General features: G+C 35.7%; 1 protein-coding gene across 6 annotated transcripts in view; it reads right to left on the bottom strand.

The window, feature by feature from the left end:
* Positions 1–3,722: 3,722 nt before the first annotated feature.
* The window catches only part of LOC101685844 (sodium channel protein type 1 subunit alpha), a 142,322-nt gene continuing 125,830 nt past the window's right edge, over positions 3,723–20,214 (bottom strand). For 4 of the 6 annotated variants that reach the window (XM_004743995.3, XM_004743998.3, XM_045066691.1 and 1 more), the window contains exons 22-27: positions 16,887–17,168; positions 14,422–14,475; positions 12,758–12,895; positions 10,605–10,709; positions 8,556–8,826; positions 3,723–7,028 (exon numbers count right to left, since the gene is read on the bottom strand). In XM_004743995.3, coding sequence (XP_004744052.1) covers positions 5,851–7,028; positions 8,556–8,826; positions 10,605–10,709; positions 12,758–12,895; positions 14,422–14,475; positions 16,887–17,168 — 2,028 coding nt within the window. In that variant the 3' untranslated portion in view covers positions 3,723–5,850. The remainder of the gene's footprint in view (positions 7,029–8,555; positions 8,827–10,604; positions 10,710–12,757; positions 12,896–14,421; positions 14,476–16,886; positions 17,169–20,214) is intronic. The other 2 variants (XM_004743997.3, XM_004744001.3) reach the window with 2 other exon arrangements.

The following is a 20,214-nucleotide window of genomic DNA, read 5'->3' as shown; positions in this document are numbered from 1 at the left end:
CTGAGGGGACGATAAAGCACTTGAGCAACACTGAGTATACGGTTGGCCTGCGGATTATTCAGCTGTGATGGCAAGCATTTCTTGGTGATGCAACTCCTCCAGCAACACTGAATTGCCTGGTGTATTTTCCTCCTCCAGTGCTTTTGCTGCCGCACGGATTGAATCAATGTTCATTGATAACCTCAAAGAATATTTCCATGTTCCAGGAAGAACAGTACTATCAGCTGCACCTGATTGAAGCAATAATATTTTTTGATTATAAATATTTTAATATATTCGTGGTGATTGAGAAACATTTCTTTTCTTATAATAATATGAAATTCCAGGGCACACATGATAGAATGTGCAATTACAGGACATATTTGCTGTCTTTAATACAGTTTCTATAGTTCTAAGGCGAACTTTATGGCACACACATATGAACACAAATTTATGAGGTCAGGTAGTACTTGTCTGCCCCAATGGTTCCTAGACTTTTGAATTCATGTAAAATATAAATGAGAGGAACAACACAAATTTTTAATCTGGCCAAGTAAAATATCAAATAAGTCACTATTATTTATTCTCACTGTAATTTCCTTTTTTAAAATTTGTGTACTAGAGAGAGAGAGAGAGAGTGCTTGAGTGTGAGCAAGCAGGGGGAGGGGCAGAGGGAGAGGGAAAGAGAGAATCTCAAGCAGACTCCATGCTTAGTGTAGAGTCTAAGGCAGGGCTTGATCCCAGGACCCTGAGATCAAGACCTGAGTGGGAATCAAGAGTCAGGTGCTCAAATGACTGAGCCCCCCAGGTTCATAGTTAATTTCTAAAAAAAAAAAAAAAATTAACATAAAAATGATTTTAGTGTTTGAAAATAGTATGAAAGACACAATTTTACAATATGATCTTTAAATTTAATATATTAAGCTTTATAAATATTTATGACATTATTCTTAATTTTCTGGCTTAACTCTTGACATATGAAAACCTTGTCATGCGGGTGCTGGTCTGTGGAACTGTGTTTGGGCTATTAATTTATACCTACAATGCCTTGGTTCCAGCTCAGATCGCCAATAGGCCACTTTCTCTTATGATATGGATAAAATCACCAGAGTTTAGATCATAAAGCTCTGATTTAGGTATGTCTAGTTTCAAATACAGATGTCTTAACCATTAGGTCATATATTTCTTTTAAAGTCTTTTTTTTGAAAATATAAGGATTATCATAAAGGGCAAGAAATGTATTCAATTAAGTGACATCAGAAAGACGACTTCCAGGAAAAAAAAATTGTAGTTAGAATACAGTGTTCATTGAAGTAATTAGAGGTAGGATTTCTAATTTTGAGGGTCAAAATCAATTCTAGGACACAAAAAACAAATAATAGAGTAAACACACATACATACACACTTCAATAACTCAACAGGAACAAAAAACTCCTCCTTTCCCCAAAGATATACCACAGCTATTTCTATATCTATCTATATATTAAATATACACATACACATATAATTCATTTTCCTTTGAACACATTTTGAGAGTGAGTTGCAGATATCATCCTATTCACCCTCAAATACTTTAGTGTGCATTTTCCAAGAAGAAGGACATTACTTATAGTTGTGTAGTAACTGCATTAGACTTAAAAAATGAGAAAAATCAACTTTCATAATACTAATAATTAACCAACAGTCCATATTCAAACTTAGTTTCCCCAACAATATCCATAATCAATGTTATTCTTCCAGTCTAGTATCCAATACAGAATCACAGATTGTGTTTAGTTCTCATAGCTCTTCAACCTCAGGCAGTTCCTGACCTTTCTTTGTTTTTCATGACCTTAACATTTTGAAGAACTCAATTCAATTATTTTTTCAGAATGTCCTCAATTTGATTTTCCTTATCACTAAGCTATTTCTGGATACTAAGAAGGGATGTATCTTTTTCAGTATAGTTGGCCCTGTAATTGATGAAATACTTGAAAGTAGTATCTCCTGGGTTTCTCCACTGTAACCTCTTCTTAAAAATTTTTAATTAATGAAAAAGAGATACTTTGAGACAATGTAATTTTCTAATTCCCCGTCAAACTTTCATTCATGAGTTACTGTTTGTTATTCTTGCATGAATCAATTGTCATTATCACAGTTGCCAAATGGTGATTTTCTAACTTCAGTATTTCTCCTATACTTGTTAGTTGACTTTCATCTGTAAGAAAGAGATTTTGCTTTTTTCCATTTATTTATATCAGTGTATACTTATGGATTCTTATTTTACTAAATAAGTTATAATTCACTAATATCATTATTTATTTTGATTCTCAAATTTCCCCTGATTTGGACAGTGGGAACCCCCTTTAAGATAGGGTATTTGTTCCACTGATGTGATACATTATTCCTTGAGCATTATATTACTTTCTGGCATGACAAATATTGTGCAAAATGATCAAAAGGAATACGGTAATTTATGGTTATGTTTCACCAGTACTTTTTATATTTGGAAAAAATACCAGTAAGTGTGGTGTGGATGTGGTCTGTTAAAAAAAAAAAAATCTATAGAGATTCTCTTATAATCCTTATTTGTGTTGGTTGGAAACAGGAAGTTATTTTCAGCCACTAATAAATCAGAATTAATTGTCATGCTATTATGAAGAGATAAATCAGAAAGTGTAGAAGAATAGGAGAAGCACTGTGCATGAGTGCTCCCTTCCCCATCAAGGCCGTGTCCCCCCTTCTAGCTTCATAATAGAGATTGTACTACCTGATGACAAGTGAAGGCTTCCCTTTCCTTATACATTTAGATAAGTTTTTTAGACTGTCAGTCTTACTGTTGGGACCACTATGGCAACCTTTCTGGCAAAATAAAATGATCTCCAAGAATGACTTTGTTGTAGTTCCCCCCAATTCCTGTTCCTTTATCTACCATAGCCAGTTAGATTGAGTGTCTAAGCTGACCCACAAGAAATGTTTGTCTTTGGTCTCATTTTGTAAGTTATGTAATTACTGTGTCATCCGGACAAGAGATAGATGAAACAATGTTTTCATGAAGGGACCATTTGAAAGGATGTTGGCAAGTTGGGTGGAAAGCTACCAGGAATAGGGAAGTCCAGCCCCAGGTCTAAAGGAACGAGTAGGGGAATGATGACCAGACTTCCAAGTAGCTTTTGGTTGTAGAATGGGATTGTCTGACCCAAAGTATAACTTCATGTTGCTGAATGTACCCTTGCCAACTGAGAGCAGCTCAAAAAAGAAGAATCTGAGGAATAAATACCCAAGTTCTCTCTCTCCCACTGGTGCTTTCTTTGCTGGTGCTTCCCAGTTGGGAGCCAGAGGGTAATGGAGCTCAGTGATGCAATACACAAAATCACCCTCCCACTGAGCAGGATGGAGAAGCATGGAGCATGGTTCTAGAGAAGCAAACAAATACCCACAAGGTAACTTCTAACTTTGTAAATATAGATTTAAGGGCTTTGTTTTGAACCTCAAAGGGCCATCCACCATTGCTCTGGCTCCCATACTATTTTTCCACCTAAAGCCACCAGTTTATGCTCTGGTATCAGTTCCTTCTAGCAGAGCTCACACCCTACTTCTTGTAGCCCCTGGAAGGTCATTCCTCCTAGTCCCATTTCTATGTCAGGTTTTCTTACTATCAGCTCAGGTAGACCCGTTTGTGTGTGTACTTTCCTTTCTCCCCCAACTTGTAGAATAAGATAGCTTCATCTTCTCATAAAATTCTTTTAACAAAAAGTAACTGGGCAAACAATAAAATAAAAAATGTAATCTTTATTAGTTTCGCACATTTTTAGTGTTGGTTAGCATCATTTAGGGTAATAGTAGCATTTTCCAGCATGCAGTTCACGAATACAGTTTATCTAAGTAATTTTAAGAAAAAGAGGAGCCTATGGTTTGCTTCTGTAAGAAACACAAAATGTCCTGATGTAATTGTCTATTTAAGTTTACTATTCTCTGTTCTTGTGGGAAAAAAACTGCAGAACTCGCATTATATTTAGAGCAATCTAGAGCAGCATGACTCCAAAGAAATGAAAACATAAACAAAAGTTAGAAAGAAAAGGACAAAAATGAAAAATAAGCATTACCTTCAGTTAGCTTGCGCAGGCACTACCAAAAATGTAAATAAAATTTTATACCCTTTTCCAATTGCAGAGCATAATTTGGATGTGACTCGTGAACCTATTTTGCCCCTTAAAATTGTGAAATAAGCTAGAATTAGCAAATGTAATAAAAAAGCAGAAATCTACAACTACCCAGTCTTGTTTTCTTTTCTTATTTAGCAAATGTCTTCCATGAAAAAGTATTATGGACAGAAAGTAAGAAAAGTGACTGTGATATCAACCCGAAGATAATTTCCTCTTCATATTTACATACATAATGCTGTAAAATAAAATAAAATGACTTTGTACAGTATTTATATTTGCTTATAAAATTCTAAACACATTTTTTTAACAGGTTAAGCAGTGTTTGTTGTTGTTTTTTTAAACATGTCTGTACAGTCTGGCTATACACCATATGTTATTCACTTAAAATTTAAAAATAACCAAAAAGCTATTAAAGTGCTGCAAACTATTGCTTAATGACTTAAAGAAATGAGATCTGCTGAACAATTTCCTTGTCTTTACCACTGACATATGGTTTCTCATAAATGAGATTCTGAGCAGTGGGAGAAAGCAGATACAGCAGCATGGTAATAGAAACATGCACTGATAGCATCCAGTCTATCTATAATGGTACAGAATACATTATATTACCTGTGTAAAGCTTGCACTCTACATTTCTTGTGGTACATATTTGATGCAATAAATACTGTGCTTAGGTCATTATTTGTTTGCCCAAACGTGCACCACAGGGTAAAATGACTATTTACATAATAAATAGCATTTCATTAACATATACAGTTGTCAACCTTGCTGAGCTGAAGATGGCTAACCAAAGTGCAGGATTAAGCAGAAATTTATAAAGGGTTCTTTTGGTCATTTCAGTCTTCAGGAGAGAAGCAATGCTCATTTCTCAGTTGTTATTGTTTTTTGATTTGTTTTGTTTTGTTTTTTAAATATAATAAACAGAAACACAATATTTATGACTCCAGACAGTTGAAGGAAGTTTGCACCTGCTAAGATTTAATGGCCTACCCCCCAATAATGATCTACTTGGTCTGGGGGCTGGATTTGACAAAACAAGATCAGCAAAGCACCTCCAATTATCACCCAATTACCCCTCCCAGAAACATGGATGGAATTTAAGAACTCATTGTTTTCCTTGTGACTTTTTTTTCATGCATGGTCTCTAAGTGCAGCATGCCCTCATGCAAACCACGCCTTTGTGCAGATGGGAGGCCGTGTGATTGCGCTAACCCCCAGTGGCATACCTGTTGAAGAGGCCCTTTGTCTATTTCACAACAGAAACCCCATTTACAAAAATAGTCACATATAATAAACAACGTATGGATTAAAAAAAAGATGAATCCCCTAACAGATTTTGTAAAAATGTGACAAATGTGGCAGTTGAAATGCAAAGAGTGGATACTATTACTACACTAAAGTGTTTCGTGTTAAACAACTCCCAAATTATAGGTGTGCACCCCTTTGAACTGGTCCCTACAGTCTGAGTAGCCATTTTGTCTCTGTCTTCAGCAGTGTCAGCTGGTAGTGAGAACAGTAACCTCCTGTCGAGGTCGTCTCCCCTTTACACAGAGTCACAGTTTTCTGACAAGGGGTCACTGTCTTAGTGTAGGCACTGACCTTGAGTAGATTTGTGTAAAAACAGTCAGTTTGGCATTGACCTCCTCAAGGAGTCCTGTTGACAAAAATACATCACGTTCACAGGCTGTAAACAATTTGCCACCCAATTATTCTTATTTGTTTCCATTTATTTCCCTTTGGCTTTTTCATCTTTGCCTTCTTGCTCGTGTTTTTCCACGATTGGCTTTGTTACCCGATCATAAGAAGGTGGACAAGCTGCTGTGGACATGGTCAGGTCAGTTTTCTCCGTAATTGAGTTTTCATTTATTCTGTCAATGATCATGTCTTCTTTCACAAGAAGATTAGCCCCACCTTTGATTTTATTTTTATTATATGTAAATGAAGCTTGTTTTACAGTTCGCTTTAAGAGGTGGCGTCTGTAAGCACGCTGAATAATAACGGCAGACACCTCCTCTTGTTTTCGTTTTAAAGTCGTAGTTATTGGCTGATAAGAGACCTTTGATGGGTTGGAAGCCATAAAGCGCTCTTCCATCTGTATTCGGAGAGCATCCATCTCTCCACTCTCTCCCAGAACCCGCTTTGTAAAAGCAAATAAGATGTCAAGACAATGGATTCGGTCACCACTGACCATGGGCAAATCCATGGCAATGAGCTGGAGTTTGTTCGGTTGTGGCAGATTAAGGGGAGGTTCGAGAGCGGCTGCAAACTGAGATAGTTTTTCAAATTCCATGAACTGGGTGGCATCAGGATCAAACTTCTCCCAAACCTCATAGAACATCTCGAAGTCATCCTCACTCAGGGGCTCTGCACTTTCTTCTGTAGCAACACTGAAGTTCTCCAGGATGACAGCAATGTACATGTTCACCACAACCAGAAATGATATGATGATGTAACTCACAAAAAAGAAAATCCCTACTGAGGGGTTCCCACAGTCTCCCTTAACTGAGCTTCCAGGGTTTACTTTATTAGGATCGCAATCTGGTGGTTTACTGTTGAGAATAGGTGCCAGCAATCCGTCCCAGCCAGCGGAGGTGGTAATTTGGAACAGGCAGATCATGCTGTTGCCAAAGGTCTCAAAGTTGAACATGTCATCAATTCCAACTTCCCTCTTAACATAGGCAAAGTTGGACATTCCAAAGATGGCGTAGATGAACATGACCAGGAAGAGCAGGAGGCCGATGTTAAACAAGGCAGGAAGGGACATCATCAGAGCAAAGAGCAACGTGCGGATCCCCTTGGCCCCTTTGATCAGACGCAAGATTCGTCCAATCCTGGCCAGCCGGATCACTCGGAACAGGGTAGGGGACACAAAGTATTTTTCTATCAGTTCAGCCAGAAACATGCCTGTGGATAAAAAATGAGAATAGCAACCACTGAAGAAGTTATCCATTAAAATAATAATTACAGTTCTGTTAAGTCTCCAAGATAAAGTTAAGAGCTTGAAATTCAGTTACATAATCTTAAATTTGACATACATGTAATATATGTAACTGTCTATAATAATACTATAAATAAACCTTAATTTCAACATTCAATATTAAACTCAACTTGATGTAGACCAGACTGTGTCCTTTCTTCCTCACTGACCCCCCCTACCTCAATTCATGTGTTCAAGCCCTAACTCTCCCTGGTATTTGGAGATAGGGTTTTGAGGAGATAATTAGGTTTAGATGAAGTCATGAGGGTGGGGCTCTCATGGTTGGACTGGTTCCCTTTTGAGAAGAACACTGGAGAACTTTCTCTCTCTCTCTCCCTGCCATATGAGGACATAGTGAGAAGGTAGCCATCTACCAGTCAGGAAGAGAGGTCACACCAGAAACACACAATGCTGGCAGCTTGATCTTGGACTTCTAGTTCCTAGACCTGAGAAAATAACTTTCTATTGTTTAAGCCACCCAGTCTGTAGTAATTTTTTATGGCACTCCAAGTTCAGACAATATCCAATAACAATTTTACAATACCTATTGTCTTTGAGGGATGTCTAAAGACTACCTTTAGCTTATACAAAAATCCCAAGAATAAATCTAAAAAAATAAGTTCAAAATTATGAAGTCTGTCTGAACAGCAGTGCCCAAGGATATAAGTACACATTTATATGAATACAATTTACATTTTTTTTTTCTGAAATTGCCTATGGAGTCCTTATCCATCTAAAGGTATCTATAATTTTTAATGCTATTTTCATCTCTCCATGAACTTGGTACTTGCCTAAGATTCCACTATAATATTACAAATACATATATATATTCTGGTATAAATTTTAGAAGGATCCAAACTGAAGCTCCTACTGGTCTCCAGTGTCTAATGTTGGTCTCTCAGCCTGCTTCTTTTAAGCCTTTTTCTCCAATTGCCCTTTAAATAATGAAATAACGATTCGCATTCTATAAAGAGTAAGTTAGTCTAAGTACGTGTGGGTGTGTGAGAGAGGAAGAGAAAGAGGAAGATAGATTGAGAGAGAGAAGAGAGGTAGGCTAGGATACAATTCTACACATACAGTAAGAGCCTCATGTTGTAAGAAAAATAAACACCCCTGGATGAAATACATAAAAAATTTCAGAGGAGTTATTTCTGAGTAGTGGCATGACCTCTAATTTAAACTTGACTGTACCAACTTTTACTTTTCTTTTAAGTTTTTTTTTAAGATTTTATTTATTTATTTGACAGAGATCACAAGTAGGCAGAGAGGCAGGCAGAGAGAGAGGGGCGGGGGAAGCAGCCTCCCTGCTGGGCAGAGAGCCCGATGTGGGGCTCGATCCCAGGACCCTGGGATCATGATCTGAGCTGAAAGCAGATCACCACTGAGCCACCCAGGTTCCCCCAACTTTTACTTTCTTTAAACTGAACTTAAGAGATTTTTAAAATACTTCTTACCTACAATGGAGAGAATAACAACCACAAAATCAAAAATATTCCAGCCTATGGTAAAATAATAATGGCGGAGGGAGATGAGCTTCAGCACACACTCTCCAGTGAACAGCACAATGAACACCAGGTTGATGCGTGACAAAATGTTAGTCACATAATCACTCTGGTCATCTGTTTCTACCATCATGGTGACCATGTTGAGACAGATAAGAATCATGATGCTAATGTCAAAAACTTGTCTGGTTACAAAGTCAAAGACCATTCCTTGAAATTTGTTCTGTAGGGAAACAGAAATGCTTTTAGCAACAGAGGAGTTTACCTGTACATATTAGCATCTGCGTAAGTACTTTCTGCATTGATTAACTTTCTAATATCATACATAGTAACCACTGACCCTGAATTTCATAAAAGATGGCTTGCACATTAATTTTTAAAATTTAGCTATCGAAATTTCTATTTACCAATATGTATTCCACAGAATAACAATCCCTGTCAAAGAGGATTTCTGATAAGAAATACTGCATACTACATACTTCATTCAGAGGCACAAAATGCAGATTAATATATTAAGACTATGCAAAGTTAAGAAACCTGCTTAATTTTGTTTTACCAGAATATCCTATGATCAGTCAGTCCATGCAGCTACTTCAAAACACAGTATCTATTAACATTCCGTTTGTCTTATTCTCAAGTAATTATTAAGGGGAGCTTGGAATTTCAAGAACACATCTATAACATATGCATTTTAAGCCTGTGTATGGCAATATTGGTGTTCTTTCACCAAACAGTCCTTGCTGCTTGACACAAAATGCTGAGCCTACACAGGAATAATCAGACCAGAATGACATTCCTTATGCTTCGATGTCAAAAATTAATGTCTCTGTCAACAATCTGTGATTCTGTTCCCCATTTCTGCCACTTTTAGTCCCTGCTGGCCATTGTCTGGCTCATTTTCCAAGGCCACTTGGGGACTCTGAGGATATCTCCTTCTTCTTCTTTTTTTTTTTTTTTTAATTTTACTTATTTATTTGACAGACAGAGATCACAAGTAGGCAGAGTCGCAGGCAGAGAGAGGGGGGAAGCAGGCTCCCCGCTGATCAGAGAGCCCAATACGGGGTTCAATCCCAGGAACCTGGGATCATGATCTGATCTGAAGGCAAAGGCTTTAACCCACTGAGCCAACCAGGCACCCTGAAGATATCTTCTATCTTACATTTTTCCTATGCATAGTTGACCCATTTCTCTGCCAGTGTTAAGGCTTACCAGAAAACAATGTGTGTTTCTCATCATTTTTAAGAAGACAACTATAGGCTAGCATACTATGAATGTCACTAGCATTTTGTTCCCTAATATCCCCCAGGAATTATTTTAACTCCTTAGATCATCATTGCAAAAATCAATACAGTGTGGGATAAGCCTTCTCCATTTCACAGGAGTTGTTTGGTGGTTTTATCATGGAAACATGAGAATTGTTATTTATCATCATGAATTGTATTTATTGACCCTGACTTCTGAAGACATTAGTAACTTCTAACTTTACAGCCATATATACAAACAGTAGATACTAGAATTCTTTTGTTCTCCACTTGTTCTCCACTAATAGAGGTAATAGAAATAATGGAGGTATTTCCATACCTCTAATGGAAAATAAAATGGAAGTAAGATATTATTTCACTCAACTCTTTGTTTGTTAAACTAGCAGAAAATTGCATGTATTTTAACACCATCCAAGGTTTACTCCTCTCTTTAAGATTACTTGGCAAATACTCTTGAGTTATATGACCAACTTTTTTTTGTGCATATCACAAAATGGGTCTTCACCATTTAGTTTGGATTCTAGTTGTAAATCCCCTCAAAATAGGGTGCATTTTGTTTCTTCTTTTTTTTGGTGGTCTCTCTCTTATTAAAAATTTTTTACCATTACCATAAAAGGCATGAATTAATGAAGCTGTAATCTTTTCTGCTGGAAATGTTAGTTGCTATCTCTTCTATAAGAAAACCCATGCAATTTTTTGTTTTTGTTTATTTTTTCCCATATCATTTGATATTTCTTACTCCTGGTCGAGGTATAGGCTTTTGTGGCTTTTTCGATCCTAATTTTTTCATTGCATTATAGTATTTCTTCTGTTCTTCTGTCATAAAGATGTCTTGACCTCCAAAGTATAGAAAAGAAAAATAAAAACTGGTTAAAACTGTGTCCCTTTGCACATAATTTTTCAATGTTAAAACAGGAAAGGGACAGTCAAAAAAGGAAATGGATACAATACTTATGCCTAGAATTTTGAATTTGAAAAATAAGAAATGGATTTTTTTAGGCACTACAATATTATTTAATTCTCTAATTATCCAATATTGACTTTATTATTTTCATTATTATTTTATGGCAGAAAAAAACCCAGAAACTGAGGCCATATACTCAGTGAGTGGAAAACTTGATTCACTGAAGCACGAAATACTCAATTCTTAATACTATACATACTGCTTTTCATAAGTTAAAGATAGTGATTTTCTTATTCCTGTGTAGCAATGGATTATAGTATGTATATTGCAAGATGGGTTAATGTTACTCATAAAATGCCACTTTCACTCTGCCAAGAATTGGAACAAATGGATAAAAAGGAAATGGGGTAAGTTGGTAGAAGAGTTGGGGATACCTCCGAGATCATTAGCATGACAAGGATGTGATAGACCAGGAGGCACAGAGGATTGCAATTTGGGCTAATAAGTGAAATAAAAACCTGACATTGACCATAGAATACTAATAACAGTAAAAGGGTTTGGGGACAGGAATGTTCTATAAGCATCTCATACAACAGAAGAACGCATAAGAAGAAAATATACTGAATAAATAGGATGAAGGAATAGTAAGCAAAGGAAGAAATACAGGTGGCAAAAGCATTCAAAAACATGTTTAAACTGACTAGTAATAAAAGACATATTAATTCAAAACAATTTTCATTTATCAAATATGAAGTATTGCTGTTGGATGCCCGTGAAGCAGCACTGACCTGGGCACATCTGTATGGATAGTATTGTAAGTATGATTATGAGTATGATCAGGCACATTATATGAGAGAAGCAAAATACTTTAGAAATTAGGCCAAAAAATAATTAAATACTCATTTTTTTTTGCACAAAGACTTTTGACAAGGCACTTTTTAAATCATTGAAGATTAGAAAACATAAATCATCAATTTGTTGGGAAATGGCTAAGTAAATTATGATAATGTATATACGAAGACTTAACAGAATGGAAATTTATTTATGTTAAGTCAAAAAGAGAATATATATATATGCAACATTTCTTTTCTTTAAGTAAGCTCCACACCTAGCATCAGCCCAACACTGAGCCCAACACCAAGCCCCGTGCTGGGCTTGAACATATGACCCTGAGATCAAGAACTGAGCTGAAATCAAGTGTCAGAGGCCTGACCAACAGACCCACTCATGTGTCCCAACAATTAATAATTATAGATAAAATAATTTTTCTACTAAGAACATATATGGAAAAAGCATGAACAGAAAAGCATAAAATGTGAAGAGTGGTTACCCCCAAATAATGATATTTCTTTACCTTTCATATTTTCTCTAATGTGCATATATAATTAGGATGATAAAATGGGCTTTATAAATGATAATGATAAAATAAAGAGCTGTTCAGTTCAACCTGGAACTAATAGTTTATAATGAAATACCAGGGAGAAGGAGGTAGAAATTATACATGAGGGAAAAGGAAAACTTGGAGAAGATTACGTCTTATACTGAATTTATTTGTGAGCATTCTAAGGGTTTTGACTAGAAAGTATATTTTTAGGAGGCAAGTTACAGGGATGAAACAACAAGTTGACCTTGGAAAAGAGACTTGTGCTTGGGTTCTTTTCCAGTTTTTTTTCCCCCCTAATTATTCTTTCCCAAAGGGTTGGAAATGTGGCCCCTGGATTTTAAAAGAAGAAGAAGAAGAAGGAGGAGGAGGAGGAGGAGAAGAAAGAGAGAGGTTTTGTGAAGTTATTTAATACAGGAATATGGAGCACTGTTGTTCTTGACTTTCTATACCCTGAAAGAGGGGGGTAGTGAGTGGCCGAAGGAAAGGATGCAAAATAACTCTTAACACATATGCTCAGTTGGCTTCTGAATCAAAGTACTCATTTAATGGAGAAAACAAATACTTCTACTATCTTAGTGGGAGAGAAAATATTAGAAATACTTATCTTCTTTTTTTGCTGGTTGAAATTATCTATAATGACACCAATAAACAGGTTCAAGGTGAAGAAGGACCCAAAGATGATGAAAATAACAAAGTAAAGATACATGTATAGACTTTCCTCATACTTAGGCTGGAGTTCCACCTACCAAAGGAGAAGAGTTTGTAAAATATCACAATACATTTTGTTGGTGGAAGTCACTGGTGCTTTTTCATGAGAATAGAAAAGAAAATGCCTAGTAATACTTAGAAGTAATTTTCTTTTTCACTCTGAATCAGCTATTCTACAATTAGCCTTTAGAGATGTTTTCATGTAAACAAATATAGTTACTGTAACACTTTATAATCTATTTTTACAACTATAAGTACAACTAGTATCTTGCACTCGGAGAGTAGAGTGCTAAATTTGGTAAATTTTTTAAAGTAATGAATTTCCATAATTTAAAAATTATTGATGAAAAAATTTATTCCAGAAAATATGTGTAGACTATGCTTAGACACAAACATTTGTGTACGCATGAATTTATCTGGCAAACAAGAATTGAATTACTCACTTAGATGTTCAGCATCATACCTTTAACATTAGAATAGACATTGAATTTTTTAGATTGAGCAAACAACTTGACATCCATCTTACAAATACTCGATTGATAATTTAGTCTTTGGATTGTACTTACAGTAAGTTATCAGTGAGCTACCATATATCACATAGTAGAGGGTAAATTAGTCACCTCAGATAGTTCCCTGAAAATTCATGTCCTTCTAAAGGTAACAGTTAAAACCAACCACTCGCACAAAACAAAATTGGAGTAACAAAGAAATAACACAACTCAGGAGGATATCAGGAAAGTACTCAAAATAAAACTAAATCCACTTATGGCAAGTGTACATCAAAAAAGCTAAGTGAGCTCTATCGGGTCAGTTTAAAGATTACAGATTAAAGATTTCATGATAATAGACTAAACAGATTGGATTTCAGAACAGAATGATGAAGAATAATAAAACGTACTACATTTTTACATGGTCTTGAAGAGCACAGTTGGAATAAGCAGGGATTTCTGTTCTCTTCTTGAAGCCTGGAAGAGGCTATTACAGGAGAAACCAAATAAAATAGGTCTTTCCTTTGGTGATACCAAACTTAAGGGAAATGTTGATCATGAAGTGATAACATCATTGGTAAAAGCTCCAGTATATTTATGGATGTTAAAATCATGTAAAAGAATAAATTTGAAAGGGATTATTATAGAAATCTAAGAATGCCTGGACAACATCCCTAACTTCCCACACTGTCTATTTATGGAGAGTAACTATACATTTCAACTACTGATAGAAATCATATATTTTTTTCACATTTGCTCCTCCACACCAAAACAATTCCTGATTATTTAATTAGTAGGTAAAAAGAAAGCAAAATAGAAAAATATTCAACAGAAGGATATTCATCAGTTATTAAATATATGAATGTGCTACTTTTTCAAAATTTGTTTTGATTTATTTTGGTAAGATCATTCTGATAAACACTGCTATACTTGAATAATAATTTGAGTCATATTTTTCCCTTTTTAAAAATAGTCATCATAGAATCATTCCATTTGGCTGCTGCTACACTCTGCTGAATTAATTTTAGTACCTAAACACATTATAAGAAGGCACGATATAAGGAATACTTACATTTCTGGAATCAACTGCTGCATACATTATATCCATCCATCCCTTAAATGTGGCCTAATAAAAAGGACATGCATGCTTTACTTTGGAATAATTCAGACCTGATGTTTAATAAATATGCTTACTCATCTATTTTTTTTTTAAAAGGAACACTTTTGAAAGGCATTTCAAAACAAATTTTACATGGATTTTGGACCAATACCATATCTTAGTAAGACTTTTCATTTCTAAAACTCATAATAAACAAAATGATTATCTGATATATCCTCCTGCTTGATAACTAAGTCACAAATACTTCTCAAGTCCTTAGAGTTAATAGAATAATGCAAATTTGAAGTGCTATCAAAATTTGGTGGAATACTTTTAGGAAGCTTCACAAATGCCAACACACTTGACAATATGTGTAGCAGGCAATCAATTACAATTTAGATCACCAGTCATCTACTGAAGCCCATCTGTCTGGTGATGACAGTGGCTGAAGGTTTAACATTCCTCTTGATCATAACAGTCTGAGGATCATATAGGATTATATAAAGTCATAATTGCAACTATTCTTTTAAGAATTTTGAAGGATAGCATCCAGAAATAGTCTTTTATTCTATTTTTTTCTCTGTAGTTTCTGATGAAAGTTAATATGAGCAAAAATGGAAAATAATACAGTAAACACTGGGTGTTCCAGATTCAAGAGACATCCCATATCTATTAAAGTATTGTAATTTGTTATTTGTCATAGGACATACATTTTAAACCCTAGAAGTCTGAAAGGATTGTTCTTAGCTAGTGAGCAAGTCTAGCAAAGCTTTCAGTAACTGTATCCTAACACATCTTTGTTTTCATCACACTAACACTTGTGAAGTGCAGGATGTCATGGCAAGAAAGCCAAGGAAGGGTGGGTGTGATGGCAGGAAAGAAAAACTAACGATTCTTAGCTAGAAAACAGAAGCTGTTTGTGTGTCAGAGAGGAAAATGTTGGGTGTCGATGGCTGAGGTCAATGATAGAACAAGACCATTACACACTAGGTACGGGAACAGAAAAAGTGATTCGAGGAACCATTTCAACCAACAGAGGTGATTCTGCATAAAGGCAACTATAAAGTAGTACTTTAGAGTGGTGGGATTTATTTAATGGCTTCCTGTAAGAGCTTTACCCTACATTTTCAGAATTATTTAACATTTTAAGGAATTGCTTGACAATTTTTTTCCTTTCTCAATTTTATAGAGGAAGTGGTACACTTTAGTGATTTTTACAAGTGTGGTTATTAATTAAGGGTTAGAATAAACTCTCAAGAAAATGTCATCGTGGGTCCACGATACTCTTGAAAGAATTCATACTTGCCAGATTTTTTAAAATCCCTATATTAATTGCATAAATATTCAGAGTAAGCGAGAAACATGGAGAAGAGAAATAGGAATTCCAACAAGAAGATGGGAAGAACTTGCAAAGGCATCAGAGTACAGACACCTCTGAAAGAGATGCAAGAGGGTTTTGACCAATGCAGTTTTGTTGGCTTGTTAGTCTCCTGGTTGAGCAATTGAAAACATAATCCTGGGGAGTAGAAATGGATTTCTGCCCTAAAGCTTCTGTGGAAACATAAGGAAAGAACTTTTATAGCCCCCCCCCCTTTTTTTAAATTTAAGCTGAGTTTTCAGTGGCCAAAATAGAGCAAGATCTTTCGGCGTTCTTCAGTCTGGATTCTGTTTTTAGCCCCTGCTTTGCTGTGATGCAGATCCTGCCAAAAGCAGCATCAAATGCAAATCCTTAAAGGGCCACCACCTTTTGCAGTTTTTTAAACTGTGAACTATTTTTCTCTTTCATAAATCAGGCTTAGAAACCCAGTAGGAAAAAGCATGAATATTTGGATAAAATAGACTTAAGTAGTTGCACTGAAAGGTCATTTGAAGTGAGACCACAGCTGCTTGTGGGTTCAGGCACTACCTGGGTTCAGGCACTACCCTGTGTTATTTCTATTTCACTATGAGGATGTAACCCTAAAACCTACATATCATTCATTCCCCGGTTTTCAATCCAAATCACACAACTCAGTAGCAGGTAATTGGCACAAGTTAGTTACGATCCAATAGTTGTGTTAAGGGTGTATGTTTGGGGAGGGTGATCTATCAGCAACAAAAGCTCTCCAGTTGCAATGGGGAAAATAAGAGCATTCTTAACAAATAATCAATTTGTTTATATGGGAAGAGAGAACAATATGGGCAGGGAGAAAACAAAACCTTTCGGAAGAAGTCAAATAGCTGGTCACTGTCAACTATGCTGCACTGCATTCACATGGACCCAAGCTGCCACCCATCTGGGCTCATACGCTTGTACTCCTAAATCAGAATTAGAAATAAAGTATGCTATAAACCTCCTTCGTAATAACTACACTCTTCTTAGTAAATTAGATGTATGTCATTACTTTGTTATTATTCCAAACAATAAACAAATTTCAGAGAAAAGAGTGTTCACTTACAACTTGAAGCAAAGAGAGATACCCAAATCCTACATTATCAAAGTTTACTTTCACATTTTTCCATCGGGCAGTCTCATTTCTTTCTATTAGTTTTAGGCAATCAGAATGATTATTCACTTCGTTGATGTCAAACATGTCACCAGTTGTGGTGTTAATACAGTGGTAGAATTTGCCAGCAAACAAATTTACGCCCATGATGCTGAAAATTAGCCAGAATATAAGACAAACCAGAAGCACATTCATGATGGATGGAATTGCTCCTAAAAGGGCATTCACAACCACCTAATACACAAATGGAAAAAAAGAAAAGTCAGAATTCTTACTTGTTAAAAAGGAAAAGACATTCCCCTAGTAATCTTTGGTATTTCTTTCTCTTTTTCTCTTTCTTTCTTTCTTTCTTTCTTTTTTTTAAATCAAGACTATTCTAGGACTTAAAAGCAAAGCAAAAAAAAATCTTAAAATGAAATCCATTTGTTCTTAAGCAATACATTTAGGGAAACCAATATAGACAATATAACAAAGAAAGAAGAAAAAAAGTTTAAAGAAAGAGAAGGGGAAGTACCAAAAGGTTAAAGGAAAGGCAAAATCAGAGGAATTTGCTGCCAGATGAAATTATAATATTTGCTGTTTATTAGAAAAAAGAGAAGTAGGAAATCCTAATACAGAAGATTAATTTTTAAAAAGACAATATATTAAATAATGAAACTAAAATATTTGGACACAATTTGGTTTGACCAATATACTTCAATAAATTTAAAATTCAGATGTATAAATATAAAAATAGTATTAAGTGCCTACTATAGTTTTGTCCTTAATTATTCATGCATTGCTAAGACTAATAATATTTTTTGCATAAAAAGCAAGACAATTTAGCATTATGTATTTCATTAGATCATCACATCGTTTATTTCAAGCTCCAGTCATGTCAGTTGTTTCATTTACTGAGTTTAATTCAATAAACTTATTTTAAATGAAACATAATAGAAATCAGATTCCTAGGAAAGTAAGAAAAGGAGGGATGCCACACATAGATCCCAAATCTGATGTGATTAATATCAAATTCTGTGCTAAATAATTATCTATTCTTTTTTTCTATAGGAACATTTTTTTTTCCCTCTTAATTTTTGGATCCCAGATTAAAGATCTGAGTTTCATATTTGGCAACACTGTAGGAATGGCTGTCCTCCCTCCTCGACGGTACCCATTGGAGCTGCATTTATGAGTAGCTAAGAGAGAAGATAAAAACAGGACCTAAGATGCTCATAAGCGTAGAGGATGCCTCAGACTTGCACACAGATAGCTAAGTTACTTCTACCTGCGTACTTCTATTATTCTTGTCAAACTGATCCAACATACACAATAAGAATCAAAATATGGTTGATCTGCCTTTTGATGCCAGTGTATTTTTAGAGCAAAGATTTTTGATCGCCTGTCCAAAAAAACAAATACATGAGCCAACTCCTTACACTTCTGAGCTGTATTGCAAGTTTGCAAAGAACACTAGGCCTTATGGGGTTCCAAAATAGTGTGCTAAGTGGGCCAAAGGAAAGTGTAAAACCACTGTTGGCAAAGGTAAGGAAACAAGCATAACATATAGGATGGTGGAGTCATCCAGAAAGATCCAGGTCATATAGCCTACGCAGCTTACTGAACTGAAACATGTCACCTTACCTTATCTCATCTGCCTGTGTGCAAAAATACAGTTGATCAAGTAAATCCTTACTGTATACATTTTAAATGTGTGGATACACTGAGATTTCTCTTGGATTGAAAATTTGATAGCTGAAATCAAGTTAGTTATTTCCCTCACTTTCTGAATATTTTGTCTACCACCCAGATTAAAAAAAAAACACCTTATTTTTATTGTGTATACACAGAGTACATGTTAGAATGCACATTTGTACCTACAACAGCCTGTTTAGAGACTGGGCAGCATACTGGTGTCCTATACTTATTTCCTGAAGTTCTTTACATGTCAACCTGTAGGTTCCACACTTTTTTCTTCAAGCCCTTTCTCACCTCTGGCACTTCTTTCCCATTTTTACTGTTCATCTGATATTTCATACTGGCACTGTTGTCAGAGTCCTCTAACTTTCTCCTTCCTTTCATCTACCTGATATGAATTCATTATCCCTAAGTCTCACTTTAAAATTATTTAGTGGATCCCCACTGATCATCAAATATTTTCCTTACATTGGTATTCAAACCACCCCACCCATCTACATTTCTAGCTTAAACTTCTCTAGCCACCTACCCTCATGCTAACCCAACTGATCCAATTACCAGACAACTGAGATGTCTTTGAAATCCCTTGCCCAGTGTCCCCCTTTCTGGAACATTCTTTCTTCTACAAGGTCTAGTTCACGTGGCACTTCTTTCATGGAGCCTCACTTCACCCTCCATGTTAGCCTCCAAAATAAAGATGAGCGTTCCTCTTTTGAATTTAAGAATCAGAATTCCATTGCTGGCCAGGACCATAGAGATAATTTAGTATGGTGTTCTCTGTTGGCAATGAGAAAAATGAGGCTAAGATAGATTAAATTCAGAGAGTAGACTAGAAGTAGCATCTAGTGTTTGCTCTTTCCATTCTACCTCACTCATTCTCCTTAGAGTTGCTCCCATTTATCTGGTTCCCACATTGCTCTGCATTAGAGTTAATTGCATTCCTGTAATCTTGACAGACAAGAGGATTTTTCTTCTTTTAACTTAAGATGCAAAAATATATTTGTGAATTCTCCAAGGTCTTGAATGCTTCAAATACGGGAATGTAACAGAGTTCTTTGAATTTAGGGGAAAAATGGTTGAATGAATGAGTGGAGTAAAGATTAACTAAGTAAGCATTTATTGACGAAAACATAATTTTTAATGTTACTTTGGATATGAGATGAGAATAAAGAGCCCGGCACAACAAAAAAATTGGGGGTTAGCCAATAAGTCTGAGCAGTTTGCTTTGGGGATTAGTTTTGTGTTAAAATGAACTCTCTGTAATTCATAATGCAAGTCAGTATTCTGAAGCAGTGTCTTTCAGGAAATGATTTGCAATGTTGGCATACATTTGGTCTAGAGAAAAGGTTATTTTTTATGAAGGTAAAGAACTAAATGTTGGAAAACATTTGGCATAGTATTGGGAAATTTACTATACAAATGTCCATCATATTTACAATTTCTTAAATGGAGCAACAGAGTTCAGAGAAAGGAATTGTCTCTTCCCAAGAGTCCCAAGCCATTTCTTGGTTTAGCACAGAGGGAGGTGTATTAATTCTTTTCAGGTTCTAGAGAACGGCAATAATTGGTTCCCATGAGGTAAAGGCACTGGGAAGAAATGGCC

The sequence above is a fragment of the Mustela putorius genome, unplaced genomic scaffold (assembly GCF_011764305.1).
Source record: "Mustela putorius furo isolate JIRA1106 unplaced genomic scaffold, ASM1176430v1.1 tig00003869_pilon_pilon_pilon, whole genome shotgun sequence".
Taxonomy (NCBI): domain Eukaryota; kingdom Metazoa; phylum Chordata; class Mammalia; order Carnivora; family Mustelidae; genus Mustela; species Mustela putorius.
The sequence above is the reverse complement of the archived record's forward strand: the minus strand, read 5'-3'. Positions and strand labels throughout refer to the sequence as shown.